Source organism: Neofelis nebulosa, chromosome 8 (assembly GCF_028018385.1).
Source record: "Neofelis nebulosa isolate mNeoNeb1 chromosome 8, mNeoNeb1.pri, whole genome shotgun sequence".
Lineage (NCBI taxonomy): Eukaryota > Metazoa > Chordata > Mammalia > Carnivora > Felidae > Neofelis > Neofelis nebulosa.
In genome coordinates this window covers 63,685,892-63,713,458 of record NC_080789.1, presented here as the reverse complement: position 1 = coordinate 63,713,458, position 27,567 = coordinate 63,685,892, and the positions used below count along the sequence as shown (strand labels likewise).

Sequence of the window (27,567 nt, the reverse complement as noted above, 5' to 3'; positions counted from 1 at the left end):
TCAGTTAATAAGCTCATATTTTATTTCTACCCATGGAAAAGCATTTTCTTCCTTATACCCCGGGAGACCCACAGGGCAGAGATTCTCTGGATCTTCCTTTACAGAGAGGCCCAGCGAGATAAAAGAATTCCCCAAAGTCACATACTACGTTTTGCTAGAGTGAGAGGGAGAGCTTAGTTCCCCAACTCTTGACTTCAGGATCTGTGCCCATGACCGGCTCTGTAGGACTGGAAATGGGATTGGAAATTTTCCAGGGTTGGCCTGGGGGAGGTAGAGTCCCCTGGAAAATCTCTGCAACAACTAGGAACTGCCTGTGCATTGTTTCCAGGAGCTTAATTGTGCCTACGTGTGCAAGGGAGACCAGGAGGCCAATGCTGACGGCCTAGTGGAGGAGATCAGCTTCCAGAACACCGTATGGGGGGAGGTGGGCACTGGCAGGGAGGACATTAGTCATCTGTCTTCACTCTGTCCCAGGCCAGACTTTGAACAGAGGAAGCAGACAGAGGGGTCTGCAGGCATGAAGGCTTTGAAATGGCTCTGTGTGTGTGTGTGTGTGTGTGTGTGTGTGGGAAGGGGGAATGTGAGCTCTGTTCTACCTGGCTCTCGATGGTACAGGTGATATGAATGGCTGTCGGCCCCACAGGAAATGAGAGTCACCGAAGCCCGTATCTCAGACACCTCAGTCATCACCAAACTGGATAACAGCCTGAACATGGGCTGCACTGTGACATGGGACCTGAACATGGGCTGCACTGTGACTGAGATCTAGGCTAACTCTGATGACATTGCTAGATACAGCCGGGCTGGGGCTGAGTCCTGGTGCTGCAGCAAGGTGAGGGGCATAGGACACCTGCCTCCTAGACATGGCAGTGGGAAGGATGCCAGGCATATATTAACAAAGCCTCTTTTGTCTGGGGATTCTGATCCCTAGAGATGGTAACAGAAGGGCACACAGCTCTGAGGTTTTAGTGGCTGGGCAGGACTAACATGTATGGTTGCACGGGCTGAGCCCTGTACAACCTCCAACCATCTGTGGTGTCTGAATTGCTGGGACACCCCATCCTGAGCCTCAGGAGAATCTCTGCTTCTCTTTAACATGGGGAGATGAAAGTCATGGTGATGTGGCGTGGGGAGACCCTGCCATGGAGGAGATTACTGCGCAGACCGCGTGATCCAGAGGCCGACTAATGAGGTTGAAATGCCAAGTTTCAGGTGTGGGTCATCTGCCCCCCCCTTCCCGCCCCCCATCACATTTGGGGCAGTGAGTGCCCCAAATGGATTTCACTATTCATGATCCAGCTCGTTTGCATGACAAATGTCCCTGGTTGTGGTCCCTCAGGGGGACTCTGTTAATGAAAAGGAGAGGCCTGTTCTTGGGGTGTTCCCAGCTGGGGGAGGGGAGAGACTGGTACATCCAGGAAATGGACCGAGACACCCAGGACCATAACCCACTTTGTTCTCTCCTGGCCCCCAGAACACCAAGCTGGAGGGACCCTCCCTGCCCTGAGGGGAGGCCAAGGAGAATACTTTTAGCTGAGGTCTACTGCCTAATTTCCAATACGCCTCTTGTATAATTTAGTTAGGGGCAATTGCTTGCAGGTAAATGTTTAACAACCAGCTCTCGGAAGGAAACAAAAGTCCCATTTACAGGGTTTGCCAGTTTCGGTGGTGTAAAATCTTCCGGCATGGCCGGCTGTGACTGCATTTAGGGTTGGCTAGAAATGTGTCAAACAGGCTCTGTGAACTGGTTCCAGAACACTGTTGGTTAGAAGGCAGGGTAAAAGGAGGCCTCACACTGAAAGGGCAAATAGAAAGATTCGGGGAGACTGGATTGTTCATGATCATGTAGCCCGTCAGTGTGGGTGGGGAGGCAGCCCGGAGCTGGACTCCTGGGCAGGTGGAGGGATCTCTGTGTCCTGCTGCATTTGGTGGGTCCCACTTCCCAGAGGAGTCTGGAAGAGCCTGACCCTTATGTTCTTTTGGAACCGGGTTGGGGAGATGCTGAGCCTTTGGGGGGTCTGTACCCCAGATCTTCTTTTCTGACCTGGGAAAACTTGAGTGATTCCTTTGGTGACTGGGTTCAGAGCTGGTGACCACATTACTTCTGGGACCACTGTCGGGAGCTAGTGCCCAGTCCTAACACTGACCTTGGGTCACGAGGGGAATAACTCCTCATGCCATACCCATCGGAGTGGAAGTCCTACTTTCCCATTGTTGGGAGGCTCTCATTTTCTCCTTGTCCAAGCACATGTCTCCACGTTCAAGATGTCAAATACCTCTCTGGACTAAAACAGGTGTTTCATCAGCTTGGTTGTCCCCAGGGAGGTCTTCCTGAAGTCAGTGACGGAAGACTAGATTAAGAAGGGATTGAGATTAAACCACCAGATGGACTCCCTTCCAGTAAAGGCAGGGATAGGCCACAGGGAGGCTCAGGTAGGCTTTCTTTATCCTTGGAGATGTGAATAAGCAAGAACTATCTCAGCCATCTGGGTGCTCTTGGCTGGTAGGGCGGGAGTTCTGGTCCCCACACTGCCGAAGGTTCTGACTTGTTATTGTCCCTGGGCAGGTGTCAGCCGCTCTCAGGCGGAGTTGTATGTGGGGGATGTCTCAGTCACCCATTTCTGTGGCATCAGATCCTGTAGGATGGAAGTTTGTGGCAGCAGGTTAAGAAGTGCGAAGCTGGCAGGGTTTGATGAAACACCGAGCCTCTGGCACTCTCGTCCTCCCGAGGTTCCCAGCTGGCTCTCTCTCCAGCCTGGCCCTGGTGGTGGGGTGTAACCCTTTGATCTCACTCTGGCCCATCTTCCCTGCTGTCCACTTCTCATTTCTTGTTGTGTGGGACTCTCCCTCCTTGTCTCCTGCCTCCCTGAGGCTGAGAAAGGGTATTGGGAGGAGAGGCACAGGAATATATTCTGTTGGACGATTCTGGGCTGTCTGACCCATGAAGGGGACCGTCTCTCAGCCCCCACCCCTTAACCTTGCCCTTCCCTGAACTCTTGCTCTTCCCTTCCTTTCTTGAATCTTCCTTCCCTCCTTGCTGTCGGTGCTTAAGATAAAGTCACATAGTTCCTGTCATGCTTTTGATCTTTCTGTCCATTATTTCAGTCCTAGGAAGGGTGGGTGGGATCTCTGGGTGGGGGAAGGCATTCAATGTGGTGGGGGCTGCCAAGGCCAGGCCAGCTATTTATTTGATTGAGTGTCAAGGCTGAGGACATTGAGGAGGGGTGTTCTGATGGCTCTGGGCTCCCTGAGGGAGTGCTTCAGTGCCAGGAAGCTTCTGGCCCAGTGTTGGCTCGTAGCAGGCACTCAGCCATGTCAAAAGGATAAATGAATTCATCTCTAAGGTTTCCAGTTTCCCACAGGGCATCTTCACTTGAATATTGCCCTGATATTTGGAATTCAAAATGCCTTAAAATCAGTTTGTCAGTTCCCCCTGAACTGATGCCCCTCCATCAGCTTTCCCTCTTTCTGCCAGCTCCTCCTAATATCTCCAGCTTAAAACTCTTTCATACCTATTTTCCCCACCCAACGAGTCACAGAATCCTGTCTATTTTTTTCCGTTGAAAAATGCGACCAGGACCTTCTTTTCTTGCAAAATGTCAGACTAGGAACTCTGAAACATCCTTCTGCCATTAGTCACCTAAACTTGTGGAAAATACACTTAAAACTACATTTTAATGTATCATTGAGCTAGCAAGACGGTATGGAAAATTGTCAAGAAGAACAAAACGAGAAATTCTTGGATCTAAAAGTGTGGGAATGGAAGTGAAAAATTCAACGAAGGGGCTTGGCCAAAGACTGACGATGTCAGAGGGTAGGGTTGGTGTCTTGAAGACAGGAGTAGAAGTTTTCCAATCCAAACAACAGTGAGAAAATATTGAAGAAAAAGTAACAGAGCCTCAGAGACCTAGAATCATCTAGCATATGTAGGCTTGGGGTTCCAGAAGGAGAAGAGTGAGAGTGACGTGGAAAAGTGTTTGAAAGAGTACTCTCCCATATTTGGTGAAAAACATCAGTTTACAGAGCCAAGAACGCTTGTGGTGCCCAAGAATACTGGCTGCTTAAGGCTAAAATAGTGATATTGCTTGTAACGTCTGTAGAAGCAAAAGATCTGGCAAGTGACACAGACGATGGGGAGGTGGGTCACTGAATTGCACTGTTTGTCATGTGTGCACTTGTCGGTTGCCAAGTGGGGAGCAACACAGTATTAACTCCAAATAGACTTTGATAACTAAGGGAGTATGTATAGCATTAGCTCTAGAACAATCACTAAAAACAAACATTTACTATGATAAAGTAAACCAAAAGACTTCGACAGGATAAATGATATCAAATATTTAAAAGTTATTTGATGGATTCCAAAGAAAGCAGAAAGGAACAACAGAGGAACAACAACAACAACAAAAACCCCACGTGAGACAAATGAGAAACAAAGAACAAGATGGCTGACTCACATCCAATCATATATAATTACATTAAATGTTCCTGGAAAGAACTAATCCTTCAATGACAAGAAGACAAACAATTCAGTTAAAATGGGTGAAAGACTTCAATCGGCCCTTTACAAAAGAAGATGTATTAAGGGCCAAGAAGCACATGGGAACTTGCTGATCATTATTAGTCATCAGGGAAACCTACTCTGGGAAAAACTCAACACCCACTGGAAGGCTAACATTCAAGAGACTGACGATTCAAAGCGGGGAGTGGCTGGAGCTTTCATGGAGCGTAAAATGGTCTAGTCACCTTGGAAAACAGTTTGGCAATTTCTTATCAAGCTGAACATACGCTACCAAGTGACAAAGCAAGTGCACTTTTGGATATTTATTCAAAAGAAATGAAAAGCAGGTTGAAGTAGAGACTGGTACATGACTTTCATATGACCTTTATTTATTAAAGCCCCCAACTGGAAACAGCCCAAATGTTTTCAACAGGTGAATGGACAAACTGAGTTATAATTATACAACAGAATATCACCTAACAACACAAAGGAATGAACTCCTGATTCATAAAATGACATGGATGAGCCTTAAAAACATGCTGAGTGAAGGGGCCCCTGGGGGGCACAGTTGGTTAAGCGTCTGACTCTTGATTTCAGCTCAGGTCATGATCTTGCCCCGCACGTTCGAGCCCCGCATCAGGCTCTGCACTGACAGTGCAGAGTCTGCTTGGGATTCTCTCTTTCCCCTCTCTCTCTGCACACCCCACCCCCCCCGACATTGCTCTCTTGCTCAAAATAAATAAATACATTTAAAAAGATTTAAAAAACCATGCTGAGTGAAAAAATCAGACACAAAAAAGCACATACCGAATGCTTCTATTCATATGAAATTCCAAAAGTGGCAATACTAATCTACAGAAATTAGATCAGTGCTGGTCTGGGAGTTGGACTGCAGAGGAGCATGAGGGAACTTTCTGAGATGATGCAAATGTTCCGTATCTTCATTCAGTGGTGGTTAAGTGGGGCACGCATCTGATGCATCTGCCAAAACCTGTTGAACTGCTTGCATGTGTGCATTTTATTGTAGGTATATTTTATCTTAATAAAATTAATAAAATAATGACTTAAAAACCCAGTCTAATACATATGGGAGAAACCTATACCTACAGAAATATAAACATTATGTGAAATGCAAGATAACAAAGCAGCTCTAACTAAATGAAGAGTTATGTCAGATTCATAGATGGGAAGTTTTATTATCATAACGATATTAATTCTCCTTGAACTGATATACAGAGTCAATGCAACTATGATCAAATTCCAAATAAGGATTTACATAAGTCTTAACAAGTTGATTCTAAAATTTATGGTGAAGAATAACAATCAAGAATAGTCAAGGCGCTATATAAGAATACACGGCGGGGGGTGGGGGGAGTGTAGGTGGCTCAGTCAGTTGAGCCTCGGACTTTGGCTCAGGTCACGATCTCATTGTTTGTGGGTTTGAGCCCCGTATTGGGCTCTATGCTGACAGCTCGGAGCCTGGAGCCTGCTTCAGATTCTGTGTCTCCCCCTCTCTCTCTGCCCCTCCTCCACTCATGCTGTGTGTCTCTCTCTCTCTCAAAAATAAGTAAAAATTAAAAAAAAAGAATACGTGGGTTAAAAAAGAGCATTTGAATGGGTATTTGCCCTTTCAGAGGTAGTTATAAAGCTATTAATTCAGTGTAATATCCACTTAAGAAGAGACAAATTGACCAATGAAACAAACTAGAGAGCCCCTAAATTGACGTATATTATATATATATATATATATATATATATATAGTAACAATATATATAATAACATATATATTATACATATATATTATATACACATTAGATGTGTTTTATGCATAATATTTTTATTATAATATGTAATACAATATACTTTATATAAAACATGAATATATTAACAACATATATATGTGTTATGTGTAATGTACATAATATATGTCAATTTAGGGGTTCTCTAGTTTGTTTCATTGATCAGTTTGTCTATTCTTGTATGTAAATATTATATAAATATAGTAACTATATATAAATATATAACTAAAGTTATATGTAATATATGAAGTTATATATATAGCTAGATCTGTATCTTTGATATGCCACAGTAGTGATATTGCAGATCAGTAGTAAAGAAGGGACTATGGCATTGGTTATCCACATGGAAAAAAAACGAAACTGGATTCTTGCCTTCTATTATACACAAAATCAATTCCAAGCAAACTATAATTATAAATTTCAAATGCAAAACTTTAAAATCTTTAGAAGAAAACATTAGTGAATGTCTTTCTTTTTTTTATTTATTTAGAGAGACAGAGAGTGTGTGTGGGCAAGCTCTAGCAGGGGAGAGGGGTGGAGGGAGAAAGAGAGAGAATCCCAAGCAGGCTCCGTGCTTGAGTGTAGGGCCCGATGCAGGGCTTAATCCCACGACCCTGGGATCATGACCTGAGCTGAAATCAAGAGTTGGATGCTCAAATGACTGAGCCACCCAGGCGTCCCTCTCTTTCTGACGTTGGTATAAATAAGGATTTTTATGCAAGGCATGATGAATGCTTAATCTGAAAGAAAAGATGGGTAAATTAGACACTAAAATTAAGAACTTTTATTTATCAAAATATTCACAAAGTGAAAAGACAAGCCATAAATTTGAAGGTGATATATGTGATACATATAAGTGACAAAGTATAATATCTAGAAGTATAAATTTATATAGAAATATAAAAAACACTTAGCATCTAGTAAGAATAAAGCAAACAACCCAACAACAAAAACATGGGCAAAAGGAAATCCATACAGGTAATAAACACTTAAAGAGATATTCAGCCTCAATAGGAACCACGAAAATGCAAAGTAAGATCAAAAATAAGACTGATTATATCATTTCATTATTGAAAATTAGATGCGCCAGAGAAGATACGAATCTTTTATGTATTGCTGATCAAAGTATAAGTCTTTATTATATGACTTTGGCAAATAACTTTTGTGTTGTAATATTCACTATTTGATTCAGAAATACCAGTCCTAGATGTGTATCACAGAAAAATCCTCACACACATCCATTGGGGATATTTAGAAAAATGTTCGTAGCACCAACTTTGTAAGAGAAGACAGAACAAAACGATAATAGAGTTATATAAAGTGTCGTGTATTCACGTAATAGAATACTATGAATCCTAGTGAAGGACCCTTAGTTCTACAACATTAGAAAAAAAAAAAGCAAGTCCTTTTGTAAGTGATATACTTAAAAAACCCAAAACCCCAAACCCAACCAAACAAGAAAAACTAAAAATAATAATAATGTTTACAGGTACATGCATGCATGTAATCAAACTAGAAGAAAAGAAAACAAGGGAATGATGAGAAATTCAAGGAAGTGCCCCCCCCCCACCCCAGATCAAGAAGCAGAAACAGGCTGGGGAGGCAGTGTGTAGGCATGTGTAAATTATTAGGGACGTTTGGTTCTTGTGCCTATAAGTGGCTTCATGGGTATTTCATTTTCATTATATTAAATACATAATAAAATCAACACACTATTTATAAGAAATGAAGTCTCAACATAAGGTCCTGTTGAAAACCTAAAGATAAAACATAAAGCCATACAAAGTGAAAGAACGTGTGCAGGTGAGTGGTTCGAGAGTCAGAACGCATCGCGCATAGTAGGAGTGAGCAATTCTTCATGAAACTTATTTCCATTTAGGTGCGTGAGCATGTAGGTAGGTACGGATTCACGATATAAAATCCGTTTCTTATTTTGAGCTGTGGTTAGACAATAGTTTGACTGCCAGTAGCCCAAACATCCTCTTGCCAAAGTACGACAGCAGAAACGTACCTACAGGTTCACACCGGCATTGTTTGTTAGCACAAAAACAAAGGTGCACAGATGTATACCCGCAGGGGAATGGAGACAGAATCACACACTGGGATACTACGCAGCAGTGACAAATGAACTAAGCTGTACGCATCAAAAGCTCACATACAGAATGTCGGGGAGGGAAAAGCAAGTCATAAAAACAACATAATCCTATTTTTGTAAAGCTTAATGTTAGGCAAAACTGAACAAATGCTGAAGGACTCATGCACACCGGAGGCTAAAGAAAAGCAAAGGAAAGCTCACTACAAACCCCAGGAGAGTGGTTACTTTGGTGATGGGATAGGGTCAGGGACCGAGGATGCTATGATCAGGAAGGGTCCCACGTGTGGGGCTTCGAAGGTACTGGTGGGTACACAAGGATCTGTTTTTATTACTGTTGCCATTTAAATCATTAAATGTAGGTTATATGCACACATTCTTTTGCACGTATGAGAAGTTTATAAAACAGAAAGAAAATGCTGACCAGCGTGTGCTGTCTGGTCCCTGGTTCCTCCTGCAGTTTAGAGGCTCCATCCTGTCCCGGATGCCTACCTAGTCTTGGCACTGGAACCCCAGCTCCAGTCTCTTTCCCTCCTGTCTGCCTTCCCTCTGCTTCCAGACGGGCCTTCCTAAACTGCGTCGCACACCAGGGTGGTGGTCTGCTCAAGCACCTTCTGTGGCTCCCCATTTCTCACCCCATAAGCCCAAACTCCTTGGCTCTGCACATTTCCCCCACCTGAAGGATCCTTCCTTCCCTCTCCTCCTCTTTCCTTCAAGGCCCATTCCAGGCCAGGGACCTCCACTCTCCCACCTGGGCTGACAGAACAGCCCCTTCCGGCCCCTGTCAGAACTCTGCAAGGTGAGGTCACAAAGCCCCCTGGGAAGGAGCAGCTTTGTCTCCAGAGGCGAGGATTCTGGGAGCTCCCTGGGCTGGAGCTGGGCTTAGGTGCGCTCCGGAGGCTTGGAGAGACGACAGCTCTTTTCATCATGGTGAGACTTGTCTATGTGGCACATTGGGTCACATGGGATGAGGGGGTCTTGGACTCTGCCCAGATCTGTTGGACCTAGCCAGCACAAGCTTGTCTGCTGTGTCTACAGCTTTTGGGAATGGGACCCGGAAAGGGTGGCCTGTGGGAGTCTGTTGATATCCATTTCCCATACCCCCTCTGCCCTGGAAAGCAATTTGCACTGGGTTTGGCGTGAACAGTTCCTGTTGTCTGGGTTGAAGAGTGTGTGTGACTTTAATGTTCCTCAGGGTACAGAGCAAAGAACATGCACTTAAGACGCAGTCTAGCTCAGCTCGACTGGCAGGGTCACTCATGTCCCACTGGGTCCCTACTTCCTCGGACAGTAGATGTAATGAGCTTCAGCTTGCCCAAGGAAGGATAAGGGAGACAGTAACACCCACCTGGCCTACTTCACGGTGGTCTTGAGCCCAGGTGAGACGGTGGAGATAGAAGACCTTGAAGAGAATAAGGCCCTGTGCGTCAGTTACCGAGCCCAGGCGGTTTATGGGCTGGTATGTGAAGACAGGTGCAGGAAAGGGAAAAGGCCCCCTGATTTCGTCCCTTCTAGATAGCTCTCCCCATAGTGGCCTTGGGTTTAGCAAAGGAGCTGGAATCTGGATCCCTATCGCTGGTGAGTAGCATTCATCAACTTAAAGGAGTTTCTTTATATTCAGAGATTTTCGAAAGTACTTTTAAATTAGGAATCACTGCTGGATCTTTAAAAATGGTGTTTGTATTAATTGCCATGATCCTATGTGAATGACCATAACTGATTTGCTAGAGTCTAACTACCCCTGTTGCCTGGGATAAACCCTATGTGATCTCAGTCAAATGACTCGACAGATTATCGGCCTGCGTTGTTCTTTGTGCCATCCCTTCGACATTACCTTTGGCATCTCTAGACCCGATAGAGCATCCGCCAGTGTGCCCGTCAACCCTCGGCAATAGGAAAGACGATCATCCCCATTTTCCAGACAGAGAAACAGAGGCCCAGAGTAGTCAGATGACCTGCTCATGAGGGAAGGTGGAGGGGTTGGTCCTGGAGCTGTCCTGCGGGCTTCGGTTGAGTGCCCTTGTCGGCTGTCCTCCTCGCCCTGACCCTCCCCAGTTCTGTGCTGCCTTTGCCCCACAGTGCGAGGAGGTACAGGCGACCGTGCAGAAACACACTCAGGGCCTGCGACACAGCAAGGAGGAGCTGAACAGGCTTAACCAGGCCATCCAGCGGCTGACTGCGGAGGTGAACAGCGCTAAGAGTCAGGTGAGGGGTGGGTGTGGCGGGGGTGGGGGGGGATGGCTCACCGCAGTGATGAACAGTGGGAGGGTGTCCATTATCTATGACAGCTCGACTAGTCGTCCCCCTCCTCTGGAGTAGATGGGTAGAGTTTCTCTTTGTGAGTGTCCGAACAAACGGAAGTGTGGCTTTACACGTGTACATCACGCTGCCTTTGCCTGGGACTCTGTAGTAGTTCATGTGGGCACGTAACTGACCCATAGGTAAAATACGTATAAATCTGTACGCTTGTTTACCTATCAGTGTTCATGCGCACGTGCGATTTTGTATCTGCATGCTTTGTTTGTCCTACATAGCATTAAACTTCAGCCCTTCTTTGGGAATCGCAAGACGTTCCGCAGAAATCCAGTTTTCTGGGTTCTCTTTAAATAATGCACGGAGTTGGCAACACTCTGCTAGGGAAGGGAGGCTTCTGTCTTCTCTGTCGCCTTCACACAAGGCCGTGCTCCTTTTGTGTGCATCGACCCCACCAACCTGAGCTGCGTCCTTTGATGCAGAGGCAGAGGGCTCTTGCCATTTTCTCATCATCTTGGCTGGTGCTGTTATTATCCTTGTGGAAGGCAAAAGGTACCAACACCCGTGTCTCTAAATTAGAGATGTGAGAGGCTGAAACTGTGAAAGAGGTCCTGGTGATTGTGGGAGACTTAAGGATTTCTTTCTGGAACTGGATACTATTGCTAGAGGGTTAACATTTGGCCTTCACCTTGGGATGCCTCCAGCCAGGCCTCTGGAGGCATTCGGGTTTGCAGCTCAGGCTCTAGGCTTAGGAAAGAGAGGTTCCCACATGGATGTTTTCTTTCTTCCAACTTCTCTGCCTCTCAATCTCCCCTCTCTCCTCCCAGCTGCCCTGTCAAGCCCCCTGGGCTCATACTTTACCTGCAGAGGGAAGGGGTTCTGCTCCTTGTTTCCCCTGCTTTCTGTGGATACAAGTGTCTGGGGCTCTGAGAGGTCCTCCCTTCTTCAGAAACTGATGACTGTGAGGAGGGACAAGCTGTTCAGGTTCAAGGGGGTGGCACAGTGAATGGATGGGCCTGTCATGGTTCAGTCTGCCACTGGCCTCTGCTGTTCTGATCACAGTCCCCCCATCCCCCACCCCCAGTTTCCTAAGCAGCAAGAAAAGCTCATCAAGGCCAGCGTTTATTATTGTTCTATTTCTGCAGAGACTACAGAGGCTAGTTTCTGGCGAGGAAAGGATATCCTTCCTGTTAGTTTCCCTGATGAAATAATAAACCTAGCATTATGTGCTCAGGAGCATTTGATGCTTCCTGGATCCTAGCTCCTTTGAGAAGAGTTACCATATTAGACGTGAAAGGCTCTGTCTCAGCCATCTCGGATGGCTGGTCCCAAATCTCCACACTGGGAGCTGGGCAGACACAGACACATTTTTTGGAACAGGAAGGCCCATTCCATACAGTGATCTTTAATCCCTCATTGGCCCTCTGGCCTCCAAGAAGGGTCTGGATCTTTGATGGGGGAGGGGGTGGGGGGCAAGGATGTCCTGTCCGTGCTCTTCCCTTTGCCCCCAGCCCTGTGAACTAGACAGAGCCAGGGAGCCACGAGCTCTGCAGGAGGAGGGTGCCTCAGACAGTGCCCAGGGCAAGCTGGCCTGGCTGGAGGCCGCCCTGCAGCGAGCCAAGCAGGACATGGCCCGGCAGCTGCGGGAGTACCAGGAGCTCATGATCGTGAAGCTAGGCCTGGACTTTGAGATCGCCACCTACCGCAAGCTGCTGGAGGGCGAGGAGAGCAGGTGGGGGCTGGGCAGTGCTTTGGGTGTGGCCACAGCGAGGAGTGCAGGGGCCCAGGGAGGTCACCATCTGGGTCCTTACCAGCTGGGGAGGGGGGGTGGTGGGGAGAGATGACCTGGGGATCCAGGGCCTTGTTCTCCTGGAGCCAATTTCTCCCCACCAGCTTAAGGCCCTTTAGGGCTTTAAGGAGCACCCTTGGCACCTGGGATGGGACAACACATGGTCACACACCCCCAAGGGCAGAGAGCAGGGGCCAGTCTGTCCAGTGAGGCAGCTGCAAGGACCAAGGCCTAGCCAAGGGGAATAATGTCTCCAGTTTGGAGTGCCTTCTCAGTTCTGCCCTTCTTGCCCCGAAGGCGGGGTTTATGGGAACAGGCAGGGCCTGGCTTTTAACCTCAGACAACAGTAGAGACCCAAGGGCTGCTAGCTCCAGCTGGGTACCCCAGGCTGAGGGGAGGGACAGGGAACCCACCATGCAACAGGCATGCAGCATTTATTATCTTTCAACCCCGCAAAACCCCTGGGAGGGAGGTGCTGTCATCCCCATTTTACAGATGGGGAAACTGAGTCTCAGGGTAAAGGACCACCTCAAGGACACACAGGTAGAAAGCGGCTGGGTGTGGCTTGACCAATAGTCTTCAGATGATTGAGCTATCTCCTCTATAGTGTCCTTTAAAATGTTCCCTTCATGGTCTCTCCTTTTAGGCTAAGTTTAGGCCAAAGAAAGCGTCGTTAGCCTTCTCCCTCCTCCAAGAGGTCATCGATAAAATCGGACTATCTGAATTTAAGGAGGAAAGATCGAGTTTAAGCTCCAGAGGAGTCTGATGCAAAAGGGCTGTGGGGATCTGAGAGAACCAGGGGCATGTAGATCTCTCTGCCCGTCCGGGGAGGGCCAGGAAAGTTTTGTTTTGGAGAATGGGGATTATTATACCCAGGAGGGATGTTCACTCACCTGCTTCCTCCTCCTCTCTGCAGGCTTGGTCCGGGATTTGGGGCAGGAAGCTTCAGTAAGTAAATAATAGACATAGCTTGGGTTAGAGGAGTTCAATCTTATCCCCTACACCCCTTTGTGTGCATTCTCTTGGGAAGGGATTTGGGATTTGGGATTGCTTCCTCTGTATGTCTCCCTTTTGTGGGGGGCTGTTTATTCTCTTGGGGGTGATTCTTTGTGTGTGTTGAAGGGGGAGGTCTTGTGGTCTGTTCTTTGGGGGCAGGTTCTGTTGGTTTGTCCTGGGGTGTGGGAGGGTGTTCTTGTGGGTCTGTCCTTGTGGAAGAGACTGTTTCATTCTCACGTGGGGAGAACCTGAGTGTCCGAGTTCAGGGAGGGGGGCCTTCTGGAGTCTGTTTCTTGGAGGAAGGGGTCTGCACCAAGACCCCTTGGTCTTTGGGGAGTTTGCACCTCTGACTCCTGGAGAGGAGGAGGGTCTTTGAGGCTGCCCTCTGGGAGAGGAGTCTGTATGCTGTCTTCTGGGGGCGGAGCGGGAGAAGACGGTTTCCCCTCTGACAGCCGCTCTTTGCTCAGCCCTGGGCAGCGGGCTGGGCTCAGCCTCTGGCCCGGCCAACCTGCTGCCTCCCCAAGCGGGCTCCGGCGCCCTGGACACGAGCGCCCCTGGCGGCGGCTGCGCGCTCTGCGGCTCCCCCGGGTGCTTCGGGGGCTTTGGCTGCAGCGGTGCCCGCAGATGTTGAACCTTCCTGCCATGCTCTGGAGAAAACCCTAGCTTCTGCCCCAAGGACTTGACCCTCTGTCTCAGACGCTCTCTCCCACGGAGCTAGCCGTCACCTCATCTTTCCCTCTTGCCTGCCCCCACCCCGGAGCGTAAAGTCTTGGAATCTAGTTTACCGGACGGTGACTGTCCGGTTTCCAGGGTGAAGATAGCCCGGATGCTGAGCCACTGAGGAGGCCATGTGGCTTACCTGGACCCAGCACCCTGTCCCTCTGACCTGCCCCCACCCCTTCACTCTTATTTTCCTAGGACTCCTCCTTTGCAATAAAAGTTCTTCAGTGGACTGAGCCACTGGGCTGTTTGCGCCTGGATTCCTCAAGTTAGGTACAGAGCCAAGACGAAACTGGCTGGATTTGGGGGTAGGGGAGAAAAGGAGCGAACACTACCAGGAAGCAGCCCTCCCCTTGCGGAGTGTGGGTCCACATGACTTCAGTTTATGGTGATGTCACTGAACCAGGATCCTGAGGTTGGTGGTGGTGGTGGGTTGACAGAGGACCCTTGGGGAAAGTGAAAGAAGGGGTTCATTCCTCCTCAGACCTGCTTATTCCCCAGCCTGGGGCCCGCATTCCACCATGTCTGGTTGCTGAGCGCTGCCTTCATTCATCCAGTCACTCGCCCTACAGACACTTACCGAATGGCTTCTGAGGGTCAGGTGCAGTATTGAGTGAGCCAGGCACTCTGGTTCTGGCCCTGCACAGGACGTTCTGGTGGGGAGGCAGGCCCAAACCAGCCCCAAAGAGAATGGAGGAGGTGGGGATGAGGGCAAATCACCCTCTGCCGGCCTGGCAGGGGCACTTGAGGACAGGCTCCGGGGAAGACGGCCCTCGAAGATTCTGGCGGGGGGGATATGAACACAGCTGGGTGGCCCAGGCCTGGGTTCTAGTTTAACAAATGACCCGATGGTGGGCTGGGAGAGCATGTCTTTGGAAGCAGATGGAGCTTCTGGCTCTGCCTCTATTTCCAGGTCTATGGTGTTGTTTGCTGTGGGTTTTTACAAGGCAACTGGACTTTGAGGGGCAGAAGATAGGCCAGTTTGCGGGGGGTGGTGCGTGGCCAGAGAAGGGCTGGATCTCTGGGCTCTCTCTTTGCCACACAGGCCCGAGAGAAACTTCCACTCGGTGAACTCACAGTCTTTTCTATTGCACAAAGGGTTACATCATCAACACATGCGGGGAACAATGGTTCCTGCTTTCTATGTCCCTGGGTGGGGTTAAGGTGCGTCATTGGCCAGAGGCCTTGGCTTTACCTTTTAAGGTACACTATGTCTGCTGTGTTTTCCTGGGTCCCTGCCCAGAAAACAGGTATCCAAAAAGGCCCCCTTCCTGGGTAAACAGAACTGTATCATGCAAGAGGAATGAGACCGAAACTTGGCATAAGGACTGCCACGCAGCAGGGGGGCAGGGGACACGGACCCAATAGACGCACACATCAGCCCCATTTGGCCAATTCTGACCGACACCAACTGTATAAACAAACGTTCTTACCGACACTCTCAGTGCAAAGCAGCTGAGAGCCGAGCTGCCCCTTTGCGAGATTTTGCGGTTGGGCTCCAGGTTCCCTGCATTTTGCTGGGAAGGTAATGATGTTCTGTGATCTTCAAGGTCAGGTTTTGCCAGCTCCTGCTGTGCTGATAATGTCAAGGAAAGGACTTGGAGGGAGGTGCCAAGGGAACTCTCACCTGGAGTCGTTGGCTGGGTTTGTGGTGAGCATTCTGCGGCCCACACCACGGAGGGCTGGCTGTTCACGTTTTCCCGTTTCGAATCCCAAGCCTGACGTCAGTCCAGATCCCATGGGCTGCTGGGTCAGGCTTGCGTGTCTTGCGTGGGCCACCAGCCATGTTTGTGGTTTGGGGACTGATTCTCTGAGTGGCTTCCCTGGCCACGGGCCACATTCCAGCCTGGGGTGGGAGAGAACTATGTGGTGCATTTACAGAGAGTCTTACCAGCCTATTTACAAGCTTTGTTAGTCAAGGTGACTTCTGAAGGGAGGTGGGTGTCACCAGTTAAGACATCACTTCTCAGCAGAACGGGACCACTAGAGGGTCAGCCTTCTTCTGCTCCGGCCTGCCTCATACTTGATAGCACTTAGACGCGACAGATGTGACTTAGATGTTGGCATCTCTATATAAGCCCCTCAGAGCCAGTGACTGTCTTGTCAACCCATCTCTAGGGCCTGCCATGCAGTGGATATGAACGGATGAATGGGTGAACGGGTAGAGTGAGGCTCTGTGGTCCTGTGTGGTCAGCTCTGTTCTTGGACGCATTGGGTCATTCTTCCACCATTAACCTGTCTCACCCCATGGAAACCCCTCAGGAGTCTCTGGATGAGTCTACACACAATCCTTCCTGATGAAATTCCAGCTGCAATGTATCAGCCAGGCCAGCCTGGAGTAAGGAAGGAAGGGTCTGGATTCTGCTCCCAATCTTGCCGTTACCCTGGCCCAAACACTCCCTGTTTCTGAGTCTCAGTCCTGCCCTTCCCAGATCTAACTGGTGAAGATTCACCTGTCCCTTTTCATTTTCCTCCTTACTGAACCTCTCTGCACCATAGTTGACCGGTAAAACGAGAATAGTCCCTGTCACAGGATTGTGTGAAAAATATATTACTATATGCAAAGTCCTTAAAACATAGTAAGAGTTACATAAATGCAATGAATATCTCAGGTACTGGAGTCTTGGGAAAGGCTTTGAGCACCTTTAAAAGAAGGCTCTACAAGTCTAAGGCCAGCTGGTCTCCTGCTGCCCCAGCTGGAGCTAGAGTGTCTACAGGGCAGGAGGGGAAATGGGGAACCCCACGGGTTAGAGCCGGGGCTCCCTGGCCAGAGGGCACCTCCCCAGGATGACACCCAGCGGCACCTACCCTCACCACTCCTGCCTTATCCCGGTTCTCCGCCTCCTCCCCCATCAGCACATGAATCCACCTGTCACTCACACTGCGGTACCCACAGAGCTCCCCCCTTCAGCACGGACACACAGGCATGTGCACATTCACACACACACTCACACATGTAGGAATGCTCACAGTCTCTCTCACACACACACAGGTGCTTCCACACAGATGCCCGGAGATGTGCACGTACCTGGATGTGATCATATTGTTCTACTCACAGAGAGCTGCTCACAGACAGTGAGCTCTGTGGAAGGAAGGTATAGCCAGCACGCACACTGCATGGCTACATGGCATCTGGGGTCCCCATCTCCCCCCGCTTCTAGCTCCTAGTCCTGTCCCACCTCTCCTGAGGACCAATGGAGCTTTTATATCGGTAAGGGGCCTCAGCAGCCATCTGGTCCAAACATTTTATGTCACTAGTGAATACACTGAGGCCCAGAGAGGGGAGGTAACTTGCCACAGGTCACACAGCGAGGCGTTCCATTTTTGTCACCGTTCTGCATCAGGAGTATTATGTATTTGATTCATTCACTCTTGCTCCGCTTCCTGAGCCTTTCCAGGAGTGGGAACTGGAAGGAGGCTGAGAGTAAGTAAGGCCATCAGGGCCCAGCTGGGCTGATGAGACCAGCGCGATGGGAAGGGAGGGGTTGGTTGGCAGAGATGAGAAGTTCATTGGGTAGTTTCTGAACTGGGGAGGGATGGAGTGATGGAGCTGGGGTTTGGGCCTCAGGTCTGGACTCCTGATGGCCTGCTTCTGAGCTGTGTGGTGTCACAGCACAGAGAGCTGGTTAGAACAACTGCATGGTCTGGAACTCTCCCAGGGTCCTGGCCTGCTCAGAATTCCATCAGGAGGGGAGAGGGGACATACTAGTGGGTGGGGGGCCTTGGATTGATCCTCTACCTTAAAAGAGCCTGGTCTTTTCAGACCACTTGCTTCTGGGCTCTCAATATTATTTATTTCTATTGCCCTGAAGGATGGGGGTGGGTTTAGATTTCTGCTACAGTTTTCCGGGCCTGGAAGTTTAGAGGTTTGCCCTGCTGTACAGATATGTATTCAGGGACTTGCCTTCGCCATAGCAAGATGGAGGGACCATCTTCTTACTTTCTTTGCTACTTGTAAGATCCTCATAGTGTCAAGGGGGAAACAGTTCTCTGCACGTAGGAGCTCAATGGCCCTGGAATACGTGGAGATTTCTCTCTCTATTTGCTGTATCTGATCACACAGCTAAGTGTAATATGAGGGAAATGTAATCTGTTTATTTATTTATTGTTAAAAATTTTTAAAGATATTTATTCACTTTTTTAATGAAAAAACTTTTTAAAAATGTTTATTTATTTTTGAGACAGAGAGACTGAGCATGAGCCGGGGAGGGGCAGAGAGACAAGGAGATACAGAATCCGAAGTGGGTTCCAGGGTCCGAGCTGTCAACACTGAGCCTGACGCGGGGCTCGAACTCATGGAGTGTGAGATCGTGACCTGAGCCCAAGTTGGACACTTGATCAACTGAGCCCCCCAGGCGCCCCTGTAATCATTTACAGATGGGCACAGGAGGCTGGCCATAGCCCTGGTCCTTGGAGGGATTTCCACTTTATATTCTGCAAGAGAATAGGGCTCATGACAAGCGCATGTCATGATTCTTTTGCTGCAGGCACCGTCTGCACACGTTACGTATGAAATGCCTAGTTCTCCCATCTACTCAAGAGGTAGGCGCGCTTTTATCTTTCTCACTCTAGAAATGTGGCAACTGAGACACAGAGAGGGTGAGGAAATTAACCAAGGTCACTCAGCCAGGAAGGAGCAGAGCCCCATTTTGGACCCAAGTCATCTGGCTCCAGAGTCTATGTCCTTACCTCTGTGCCACCTCATTGTCTTGCTACGTGCTGTTTTCTATCCTGGAGGTAATTTATCAGCTCTGGCAGGTCTCCAGACCCCAAAAGGACTCCATTCAAAAAGCAAAAAGTAGCCACATCAAAGGCTTTTTGAAAGTTTAAGTCATGTTCACATAGTTACCCTTGAAGGAATTCTAATAAATTGCTCAGGCATGAGTCTTCCCCAGCAAAGCAGTGAGTGATGTTTCCTTAAGTTTTGAGTGACTGATGAATCTAACTTTCGTTATCCATCAGTTGACAGATATGCACAGGGATGTTTTCTGGGAGGCAACAGTGTGTTAGTGAAATGACCACTAAAGGTGCATGCAGGGGTCAAACACCGGCTGGACCATGGAAGCTTGTGGGGCCCTGCCCCGGTTACTGACCCCAGACTAGACCTTTTTCTGTTCCACGTGACTTTGGGGACTCTCCCAAACCCTGACCCTTGAGGATAACAGAGGTGCAGACAAGGCTCAGAGGTGGCTACATTGATTTATTGGAAACACAGATCAAGACAGGTGAACATGACAGAGGTGGAAGGGGAGTGGTTGGGGGTGGGATATGGCCATCAGCCCCATGACAGCCTAGGGTAGGACCTTGTCCTGGTCCTCTGGGCCCCTCAACCCCCTTCGTATGGGCGTCAAGGGGACTTTTTAGGGGTAGCCTCTCCCAGCACGGGGCAGCAGAGCCGAGGAAGAGGGGATCACACATAGACATGAGAGGCCTGGAGTGGGACAGACCTTTCAAAGTGCCAGAGAGGTAATTGAGAGCTTGCTCCACGGGGAGGCTGGGTGGGAGAGACCCCAGGCCCGAGGCGTGAGTTCGGCCACCTAACATTTGCGGCAGCTGCTGGCGCAGGACCCCACGCCGCAGGAGCTGATGCCGCAGGAGCCCACACCGCCGGTGCCCAGGCCGCAAGACGTGACGGAGTTGCAGGGGCCACAGGGCGCGCACATTCCGGTGCTCACCGCCAGGTTCCCGCTGCAGGGGGCGCTGCACGCGCTGCCGGTCACCGGCCGCGAGCCGGACACGCAGAGGTCCCCGCAGACGACCCCGCCCCGGGAGCTGCTGACACCTGCAAAACCCAAATGCTCATGAGAATTCTGGGGTGGGGGGGGGTGGCGAGCCATCAGCCTCCCAGATGATGCAGATCCCCGGGCCCTGAGCACTGTGTATTAAAGTCAGGAGAATCTTTATTTACAATGCTAGGCCCAAAGCTGTGGTCTTTCCTGCTCTCTGACCCCCAATCCCTCCTGCTGTGATGCCAGCCCACTTTATGATATTTAGCTATCAGTGGAACCCCACCCTCCAGACTCTGCTACCCCTTATAGGAAGGGAATAAATCCATCCACACAGGGGCTGTGTTACTCACAGACATTCACGGCCCCAACGCCTTCACATAGTCTAGAGGGAAGAAGAAAAAGGCAACATGAGTGACTCATCCAGAGTTTCGGATAGAGCTCCTCCACACCTTGGGGCAGGGTCCACAAGTGGTCAGGGTGGAAGCAGAGGGTCTGAGGGAACAGCCCTCCCAAACTGCCCCCGTCCCCAGTGTGATGAATAAGAGGTTTTCCTAGACCGCTGGCCATTGCTGAGACAGAAGAAAGGATGGAGTGTATTCAAGGGGCAGGAATGGGCAACTCAGAGCCAGGCTGGGTTGGGTCTCACCTCTGCTCCTCGCCCTCCAGCAGCCGTCTGTAGGTGGCGATCTCGATGTCCAGGCCCAGCTTGGAGTTCATCACCTCCTGGTACTCCTTGACCAGGCAGGCCATGTCCTGCTTGGCCTTCTGCAGGGCGGCCTCCAGCTCGGCCAGCTTGCAGCGGGCGTCGCTCAGGGCCGCCTCGCCCTGCTGCTCAGCCTGGGTCACCGCGGTCTCCAGCTTGGTGTTCTGGGGCCCAGGAGAGAACAGAGTGGGTTATGGTCCTGGGTGTCTCGGTCCATTTCCCTCATGTGTCCAGTCTCTCCCCTCCCCCAGCTGGGGACACCCCAAGAACAGGCCTCTCCCCTTCATTAACGGAGTCCCCCTGAGGGACCACAACCAGGGACATGAGCCATGCAAATGGGCTGGATCATGAATGGTGAGAGCCAGTCGGGGCACACACTGCCTGTGTGGCCCTGGGGAGGCCCCAGGGAACCCGTACCTGACACTTGGCATTCTCGACCTCGGCGGTCAGCCTCTGGATCATGCGGTTCAGCTCGTTGATCTCCTCCTTGGTGCGGCGCAGGGTCTCTCCGTGCCGGATCACCGTGGCCTTCATCTCCTCGCACTGGGGCGGGGGGCGGGGGGGAAGCAGAGGTGCTCCTGAGCTCAGGATGCAGTTTCCCTCCCATTCAGACACGACAGATGGTTGGGACGTTGAACAGTGCTCAGCCTGTGCAACTATACATGGCAGCCCTGCCCAGCGATTATAACTTGAGAGCTGTGTGCCATTCTGTTACTATCCCACGGGATCAGAAACTCCAGACAAAAGAGGTCTTCTTAATAAATACTTGGCTTCCCTCGTGCTGCCATGTCTAAGAGACAGGTGTCCTGTGCCCCTCACCTTGCTGCGGTACCAGGACTCGGCCTCAGCCCGGCTGCGGCTGGCGATGTCGTCGTACTGAGCCTTGATCTCGGCCACAATGCAGTCCATGTTCAGGTCCCGGCTGTTGTCCATCTTGACGATGACCGAGGTGTCTGAGATGTGGGCGTGGAGAACGCGGATCTCCTGCAGATTGTGGGGAACCTGTTTACACCCCAGCCTCACCCACCACAGTGTGGACCCAGTCTTCTCAGCCCTTACCTGGTCTCCACCCCAGTTCCCATTACAGCCTCATGGACTGCAGCCGCCCACCCAACCCAAATCCCTGGCCAACTCAGTCCCAGGCCCTAGCCTCCTCCTCTAGGTTGGCTGCTTCTTTTCGACCAGGACCATGGCCCCTCACCTCCTCATACAGGCGCCGAAGGAAGTTGATCTCCTCGATCAGGGCCTCTGCGTTGGCCTCCAGATCTGACTTGCGGAGGTAGGCACAGTCCACATCCTGGAAAAATGAGGTGTCTGTGAGCTCAGAGGACCCCGGTGCTCATTACCCCAAACACTCCCCTCTCTTCTCTCCCATTCATGGAGGCCAAGGGAAAGGACTCCTACTGTTCTATTCCCATGCCGTCGCCATACTTTCTGACCTGCCTGGGGTGGGCTTTGCAACCTCCTGCCCTTATGAGAACAAACGCTTTTGTGCCTGAGATGGGCCGCCAGCCTTTCTCTCCTCTTATGGTCCCAGCTCTGCTTCTTACCCTCCCTATCCCAACAAGCCTGCCAGACTGACTCCTTGCTCGCCACCTCGACCCCTCCCTGTCCCCTGGCAGTCCTCCAAGACCACCTGGTCACTCCGGGTTCAGCTCCATCCTCCCCAATACCTGGGGACCGGGCCCTTCCTGTTGGTCAGACTTCCCCCAGTGCTAGACAGGACGCTGTCCCTCAACAGAGAGACTGGAGCTGCCCTGCCTCCATGGAGTCCCCGCCAGAGACCACAACTTCTAAAGCACAGTGGGACATCCGCCGGTCAGCCCAGCCATCCCTCGCTCCAGGGCAGGGTGTAATGCACAGTCCAAGGTTCTTGCCCTTCATCGGCGACCTGAATGAGCCTTCCATGACCTGACCCCTGGGATTTCCCAGCCCGATTGGGCCAGGTCGTGTGCCCAACGAGTCTGTCATTCCGAGATCCCTGGTGTCTGTGCTTCTGGATCCCACGTCACTCACCTTCTTCAGAGCCACAAATTCATTCTCAGCTGTTGCTCTCAGAGAGACTTCCTCCTCATACCTGAGGCAGAAGAGGGCAGAGAGGGAGGTCAGGGAAGGGCGGGTCTCACCAGAGGCCGTCTCCCTTTCACATCAGTGGAGGGGGCAGTATTAGTGAGCTCCCAACAGCTGGAACACAGCAAATCTGGCTCCATTCTGTCTGGTTGGATCTGGAACGGGTCTAGGATCCTGTCTTGACTTTAAATTGAGGGGTCCAGAGAGCTAAGGTGTGGGACCTCCCAGCCCCATTCCCACAGCTACTGTGAGGTCACCTTAGGAGGCACATAAGGACTCAACCCCAGCCCCATGCTAAGAGAAGACAGTGTCACCTCTGGGGCACGGCAGCCCCAGCCTCCCCTCATCTGGCTGCCCAACCTGGCTCAGGTGTGGGGGCCTATGACACCCGTCCCCCATCGGCACTCAGCACCCCAGGCAGTGGCACCGGGGCCCCAGGGCCTGTCAGTCCCGAACCACCAGACGCTCAGGTGCTACAGGTGGGAAAACTGAGAGGTCAGTCAGCAGGAGGCAGCCAGGGAGCCTGCAGAAACCTCCTCCCCACGGGGCCTGGGGGACAGCCTCTGAGAAGGGAAGGCTGAGTAGGGGACAGAGAGGTCTCCTGGGGGCATCCCTGCCCCACCCTGAGGCAGGCATCCGGGCAAGAGTGGCGCAGCTGAGATGACCCTGCCGTGCAAGTCCCCGGCCTGCATGGCCCCTCGTCCTTCTGGAAAATTCTTCTCAAGTCTAACCCAACGGGCTCTAAGCCAAGTCCATCTCCTGTGCCCAGCGTCACTCCGGGCCGCACTCACTTCTTCTTGTAGCCCTCCAGCACCTCCTGCACGTGGTTGAGCTCCGAGGCCAGCCTCCCGCTGTCGGCCTCCACGCACTCGGCCTCCCGCCTCAGCGTCTCGATGTAGCCCTCGAACAGGGGCTCCAGGTTGCTCTCGCAGCACTTGCGGTTCTGGTAGAACTGCCACTTGGTCTCCAGAAGCTTGTTCTGCTGCTCCAGGAAGCGCACCTGCATTCAGGGTGTGGGGAGGGGTCAGACGGCTCTTGGTGTCCCGAAGCCAATTTGGGGTGGGGCTGGGGTGATTGCTTTAGGGGCAAACTCCCGACCCCGGAGCTCAGCAGAGCTTGGCAGAGATGGGCAGTGGGAGACAAGGTGACTTCTGGATTTCCCTCCTGTGATCTCTGTCTGGATTTTCTCACTCAGGGATGGGAGCAAGGGGCTGGGCAAGGTCAGCGTCTGCTCTCAGGTAAAGGGAGTTCTCCAGACCTGGTGAGTCCAGGTGGCATGTGTATTCTGGAGGCAGGTAGAGGTCTCCGGTTGGCCTCTGGCTCCCCCTGTCTCAGTGCCCAGCCTGAGTGCTGAGCATGGGTGGGCTACAGGAAGGGTGGGATCAAGGACAGCCACCCACTGGCTCACCCTGCGGGCCTCTTCCTATTTCTTGTGTCCATTTTGGTGTCTGTGTGTGTGCATGTTCTGCCCTCTTCCTCTGACAGGCCAGTTCCAAGCCTGTCCTTGTGTCTCCGTGGGGACCTGCCTGTCTGGACAGAGGTTGCGTATAATGGCAACACTATCAAATCAGGAGCCTCCGCTCTGTATCCTGACGTCCTTGGTCCTCATGTGGCCTGGGTGTGTGTCCATTTCGTCCATGAGAGCGGGAGCTCACCTGGACCTCCTGTCTCCTGCCCCTGACTGTCTTCAGCCTAGCCCAGGAATCGAGGGCTCAGGAAGGGTGTGATCAAGGACACCCACCTTGTCGATGAAGGCAGCGAACCTGCTGTTGAGACACTTGATCTGCTCCTTCTCCTCGTGCTTCACGCACTGCGCATTGGGGTCGATCTCCAGGTTGAGGGGCGTGAGGAGGCTCTCGTTGACGGACACGCTGGTGATGCAGGGCGGGCTGGGGCCGCACACGCCGCCGGAGCGGTAGCCGAAGGTGCGGCCGCAGGAGCCGGCGCGGAAGCCGCCGCAGACGCTGTGGCTTCCGAAGCCGCCGGTGAGGCCGCGGTAGCAGGAGACGCCGCGGTAGGGGGCGGCGGTGATGCAGCAGCGGCCGGGCCGGGGCCCGCAGGCTGAGGCACAGCTGAAGGTGCGGCCGCAGAATCCAGATCCGCAAGTCATGGTGCTCCTGGAGGTTCGGGTAGCAGAGTACAGGACCGAGGTCTGGAGTCTTGTGCAAACTCCAATGTGCTCCGTCAGGCACCTCAGTCCTATTTATGCTCAGATCTGAAGGGCTTGGCTGTGCATTTCGGTCAATTTGTGCTTTATGGGCTTGGGCGGTTAGTTGAGTCCAAACCCTCTTTAGCACATGCTTTCATGGTGGAGTGGCCCGCACCCTCCTCAGTGTATAGGATGCCAACCTCTGGGCTGTAGGGGGACTCAGTATGTTTCATCTTCAAAGTGCCCTGCCAGCAGTCTATGCACTCATCTGAGGAGATTGGGGAGAGAAGGGCAGGGCAGGAGAGGGAGGAAGGGGGCCAGGAGAGGAGAGGAGAAACAAGGCCAGAGGCTGGGAGGTTCAGGGCACCTGTGTGTGTGTGTGTGTGTGTGTGTGTGTGTGTAGTGGGGTGGTCAGGAGGGGACTCAGGAAAGACTGAGGTGTTAACGAGTAACATCCAGAAGTTTCCATTCCAGTAGTGGCCATCGTGCTACTCTACCACAAATGTGCATTCCCCCCATCCCCGGACTGTCTAGCGGGCTGCTGAGATACATCCCATTTTTCCTGTCAAGACAGCAGCCAGCAGTTTATTAAATATGTGTGTTTTTTTTGGTCTTTTTCAACTTTTATCATGAGAGTTTCTGAACATCTGGAAACGTTGAAAGCGTAGCATAAAAACACCCTGAGATGTTCACTGAGTTACGTAGATTCAAGAGTGGTTAACACTGTGCCAACCCTGCCCACATATTTGACAGTTACAGAAAGTATGGCACGTGTAGAAAGCAGGACTGTACCACTGCGCGTGCAAGAAAATTAACAACAGTTGCAAAGAATCATTTACTAGCCGTTCCATTTTCAGCCTTCCTAATTGTCTCAAAAGTTTTAAGAAATCGGTTTTATGTGACTTGTCTTGTGGCTCCGTCCCTTATATTTAATTTTTTTAAATGCTTATTTATTCTTGAGAGACAGAGCACGAGCAGGGGAGGGGCAGAGAGAGGGAGACACAGAATCTGAAGCAGGCTCCAGGCTCTGGGCTGTCAGCGCAGAGCCCAATGCAGGGCTTGAACGCACAAACCCTGAGATCATGACCTGAGCCGAAGTTGGTGCTTAACCGACGGAGCCACCTCAGCCCCCCTCCATCCTTTCTTTATATTTTAAAGATACTGGAAGTTAACTCTAGAGTTGACCTGTTCAGTGTGGCATCCTGTAGGCGTATGCGGCTGTTTAAATTTAAATTGGTTAAAGCTAAATAAATTGACAATGGAGTTCCCCAGTTGCAGGGGCCACATGACCACAGGACCACTGACTACCTTACTGTATGGCGCAGGTACAGAACATTTCCACCATCGCAGCTTGTCCACTGGATAGTGTTGGTCTAGAGGCTTGTCTGGGTTCAACTGACATGTTTTTGGGCAGAATACCTCATGAGCAATGCTATATGATTCTTATTATGTCACCCCAAGAAGCACAAAAATATCAGGCTGTTCCAGTATCTGTGATGCTAAATCGGATCACTTGCATACATTTCCCCTTTGTAATTAGAAAGAACAATGTAGGAAAACAAATATCCTATTTTCATAAGAGGATATTTTCTTGTCTTTTTTTCTTTTGGCCACCTACTATCTGATATTTTATGTCGTAAGCAATCTCTAATTCTCCCATCAACCATACGAAGTATGTATCATTATCCCCATTTTACAGATAAAGAAACTGAGGCTCGGGGAGGTTAAATAACTTGCCCAGTATCTCCTAGCTAGTTAAGTCATGGAGCCCAGGAGAGGCAATGCCTTCTCACCTACATGCTGTGACAACCCCCAGATTTCCTACTCTCTGAAAATTTTCAAGAGGGGTAGGAAAAGTTGTTTAGGAGGGGATATCTGTGGAATTTATGGCTGGGAAAAATCAGTCTTGGGCAGATGGGCAGCGTCACGGGGGGGTGGGATGGTTAGAACCAGGAGGGGCCAGTGGTGTGGGAATGTAGCATAGGGGCAACGTGAGGCTGGGGCTGGGGATCTATAGGGTCCTGTGGCTGAGAACTGAGCGGTTTTAGTTATTTGTATACCTCTGGTGCACTGTGAGTATCTTGACAGAGAGTACTGTTTCTACTTACCCACAAAGCCTCCCACTGCAGGGCAACAGGTCTAGAAGAATTCTCTCATAAAGTACAGAGATTTGCATTATTAAATGAAAGAGACAAGAAGCGATGTGGCCGGCAGCCCCCTGTAGCTGCCATGTCTTAGAGGTAAAGGCAGGCAGGGCAGCTTGGGGAAGGAGGAAGGGGGGTGGGGCTGGCGGGAAAGGAGAAGGAAGGAGGGGAACAGACCAGGGCTGGGGGTAGGGCTCTGTGTGTTTGTGTGAAACATTCAGGGCTGAGGCCTTGTGACAGGACAAACACGGGCTCGTGGGCTGTGTCGGCCATCTGGCTGTCCAGGAGGGTGTGGCACCTGCTGTCACTTTATGTGTTTGGGGAGCTGGGCCAGCACTTCCGAGACCCTTTATACCCTCATTGCCATTCTGGACACTGCCCACAGTTGAGCCATGGCAGTGCTCCCAGCAAACCAGTTGGCTGGTGTCCTGAGGAGAAGCGCTGTGAGTCAAGGTACATCTCACATATGCTTTACCTTCTCCACCAGTGTAACTCCTTATAAAAATGACATGCATAAACATGAGCTAATTACTAATAGCTGGCCCTTCCTAAGCAATTTTAAAGACACCAGAAGCAATTTAAAGAAACAAGATATAAGAAAATCAAATTTTCACCATTTCATTG

At 50.8% G+C, this 27,567-nt stretch overlaps 2 protein-coding genes and 1 long non-coding RNA gene across 3 annotated transcripts; 1 reads left to right on the top strand and 2 right to left on the bottom strand.

Moving 5' to 3' along the window:
* On the bottom strand, positions 1-9,314 carry LOC131519565 (uncharacterized). The gene is made up of 3 exons (XR_009265695.1): positions 8,815-9,314; positions 5,306-5,479; positions 1-2,636 (listed from the first exon to the last, which is right to left on the bottom strand). It is a non-coding gene; the product is annotated as an uncharacterized LOC131519565 (long non-coding RNA).
* A 123-nt stretch (positions 9,315-9,437) lies between these two features.
* On the top strand, positions 9,438-14,385 carry LOC131483844 (keratin, type II microfibrillar, component 7C-like). Its single transcript, XM_058682229.1, has 6 exons — positions 9,438-9,460; positions 9,711-9,849; positions 10,470-10,595; positions 12,155-12,375; positions 13,349-13,380; positions 13,896-14,385. The coding sequence occupies exons 1-6, from the start codon at positions 9,438-9,440 to the stop codon at positions 14,057-14,059; spliced, it is 705 nt and encodes a 234-aa protein (XP_058538212.1). The 3' UTR covers positions 14,060-14,385.
* A 4,943-nt stretch (positions 14,386-19,328) lies between these two features.
* On the bottom strand, positions 19,329-24,807 carry LOC131519556 (keratin, type II cuticular Hb1). Its single transcript, XM_058742691.1, has 9 exons — positions 24,392-24,807; positions 23,442-23,650; positions 22,597-22,657; positions 21,782-21,877; positions 21,400-21,564; positions 20,998-21,123; positions 20,524-20,744; positions 20,228-20,259; positions 19,329-19,930 (listed from the first exon to the last, which is right to left on the bottom strand). Exons 1-9 carry the CDS (start codon positions 24,758-24,760, stop codon positions 19,686-19,688), a joined length of 1,524 nt encoding a protein of 507 aa, XP_058598674.1. The 5' UTR covers positions 24,761-24,807; the 3' UTR covers positions 19,329-19,685.
* Positions 24,808-27,567: the final 2,760 nt, after the last annotated feature.

Bases quoted from the DNA above. Each gene is read 5' to 3' on its own strand.
- LOC131519556 (XM_058742691.1), bottom strand. From the start codon at position 24,760: ATGACTTGCGGATCTGGATTCTGCGGCCGCACCTTCAGCTGTGCCTCA. The intron at 23,651-24,391 runs GTGGGTGTCCTT...CCCTGAATGCAG, and splicing joins TCGCTGCCTTCATCGACAAG to GTGCGCTTCCTGGAGCAGCA. The intron at 21,124-21,399 runs GTGAGGGGCACA...CCCCCGCCCCAG, and splicing joins AGTCCTGGTACCGCAGCAAG to TGCGAGGAGATGAAGGCCAC.
- LOC131483844 (XM_058682229.1), top strand. From the start codon at position 9,438: ATGGGACCCGGAAAGGGTGGCCT. The intron at 9,461-9,710 runs GTGGGAGTCTGT...AGCTTGCCCAAG, and splicing joins GGACCCGGAAAGGGTGGCCT to GAAGGATAAGGGAGACAGTA. The intron at 10,596-12,154 runs GTGAGGGGTGGG...CTTTGCCCCCAG, and splicing joins TGAACAGCGCTAAGAGTCAG to CCCTGTGAACTAGACAGAGC.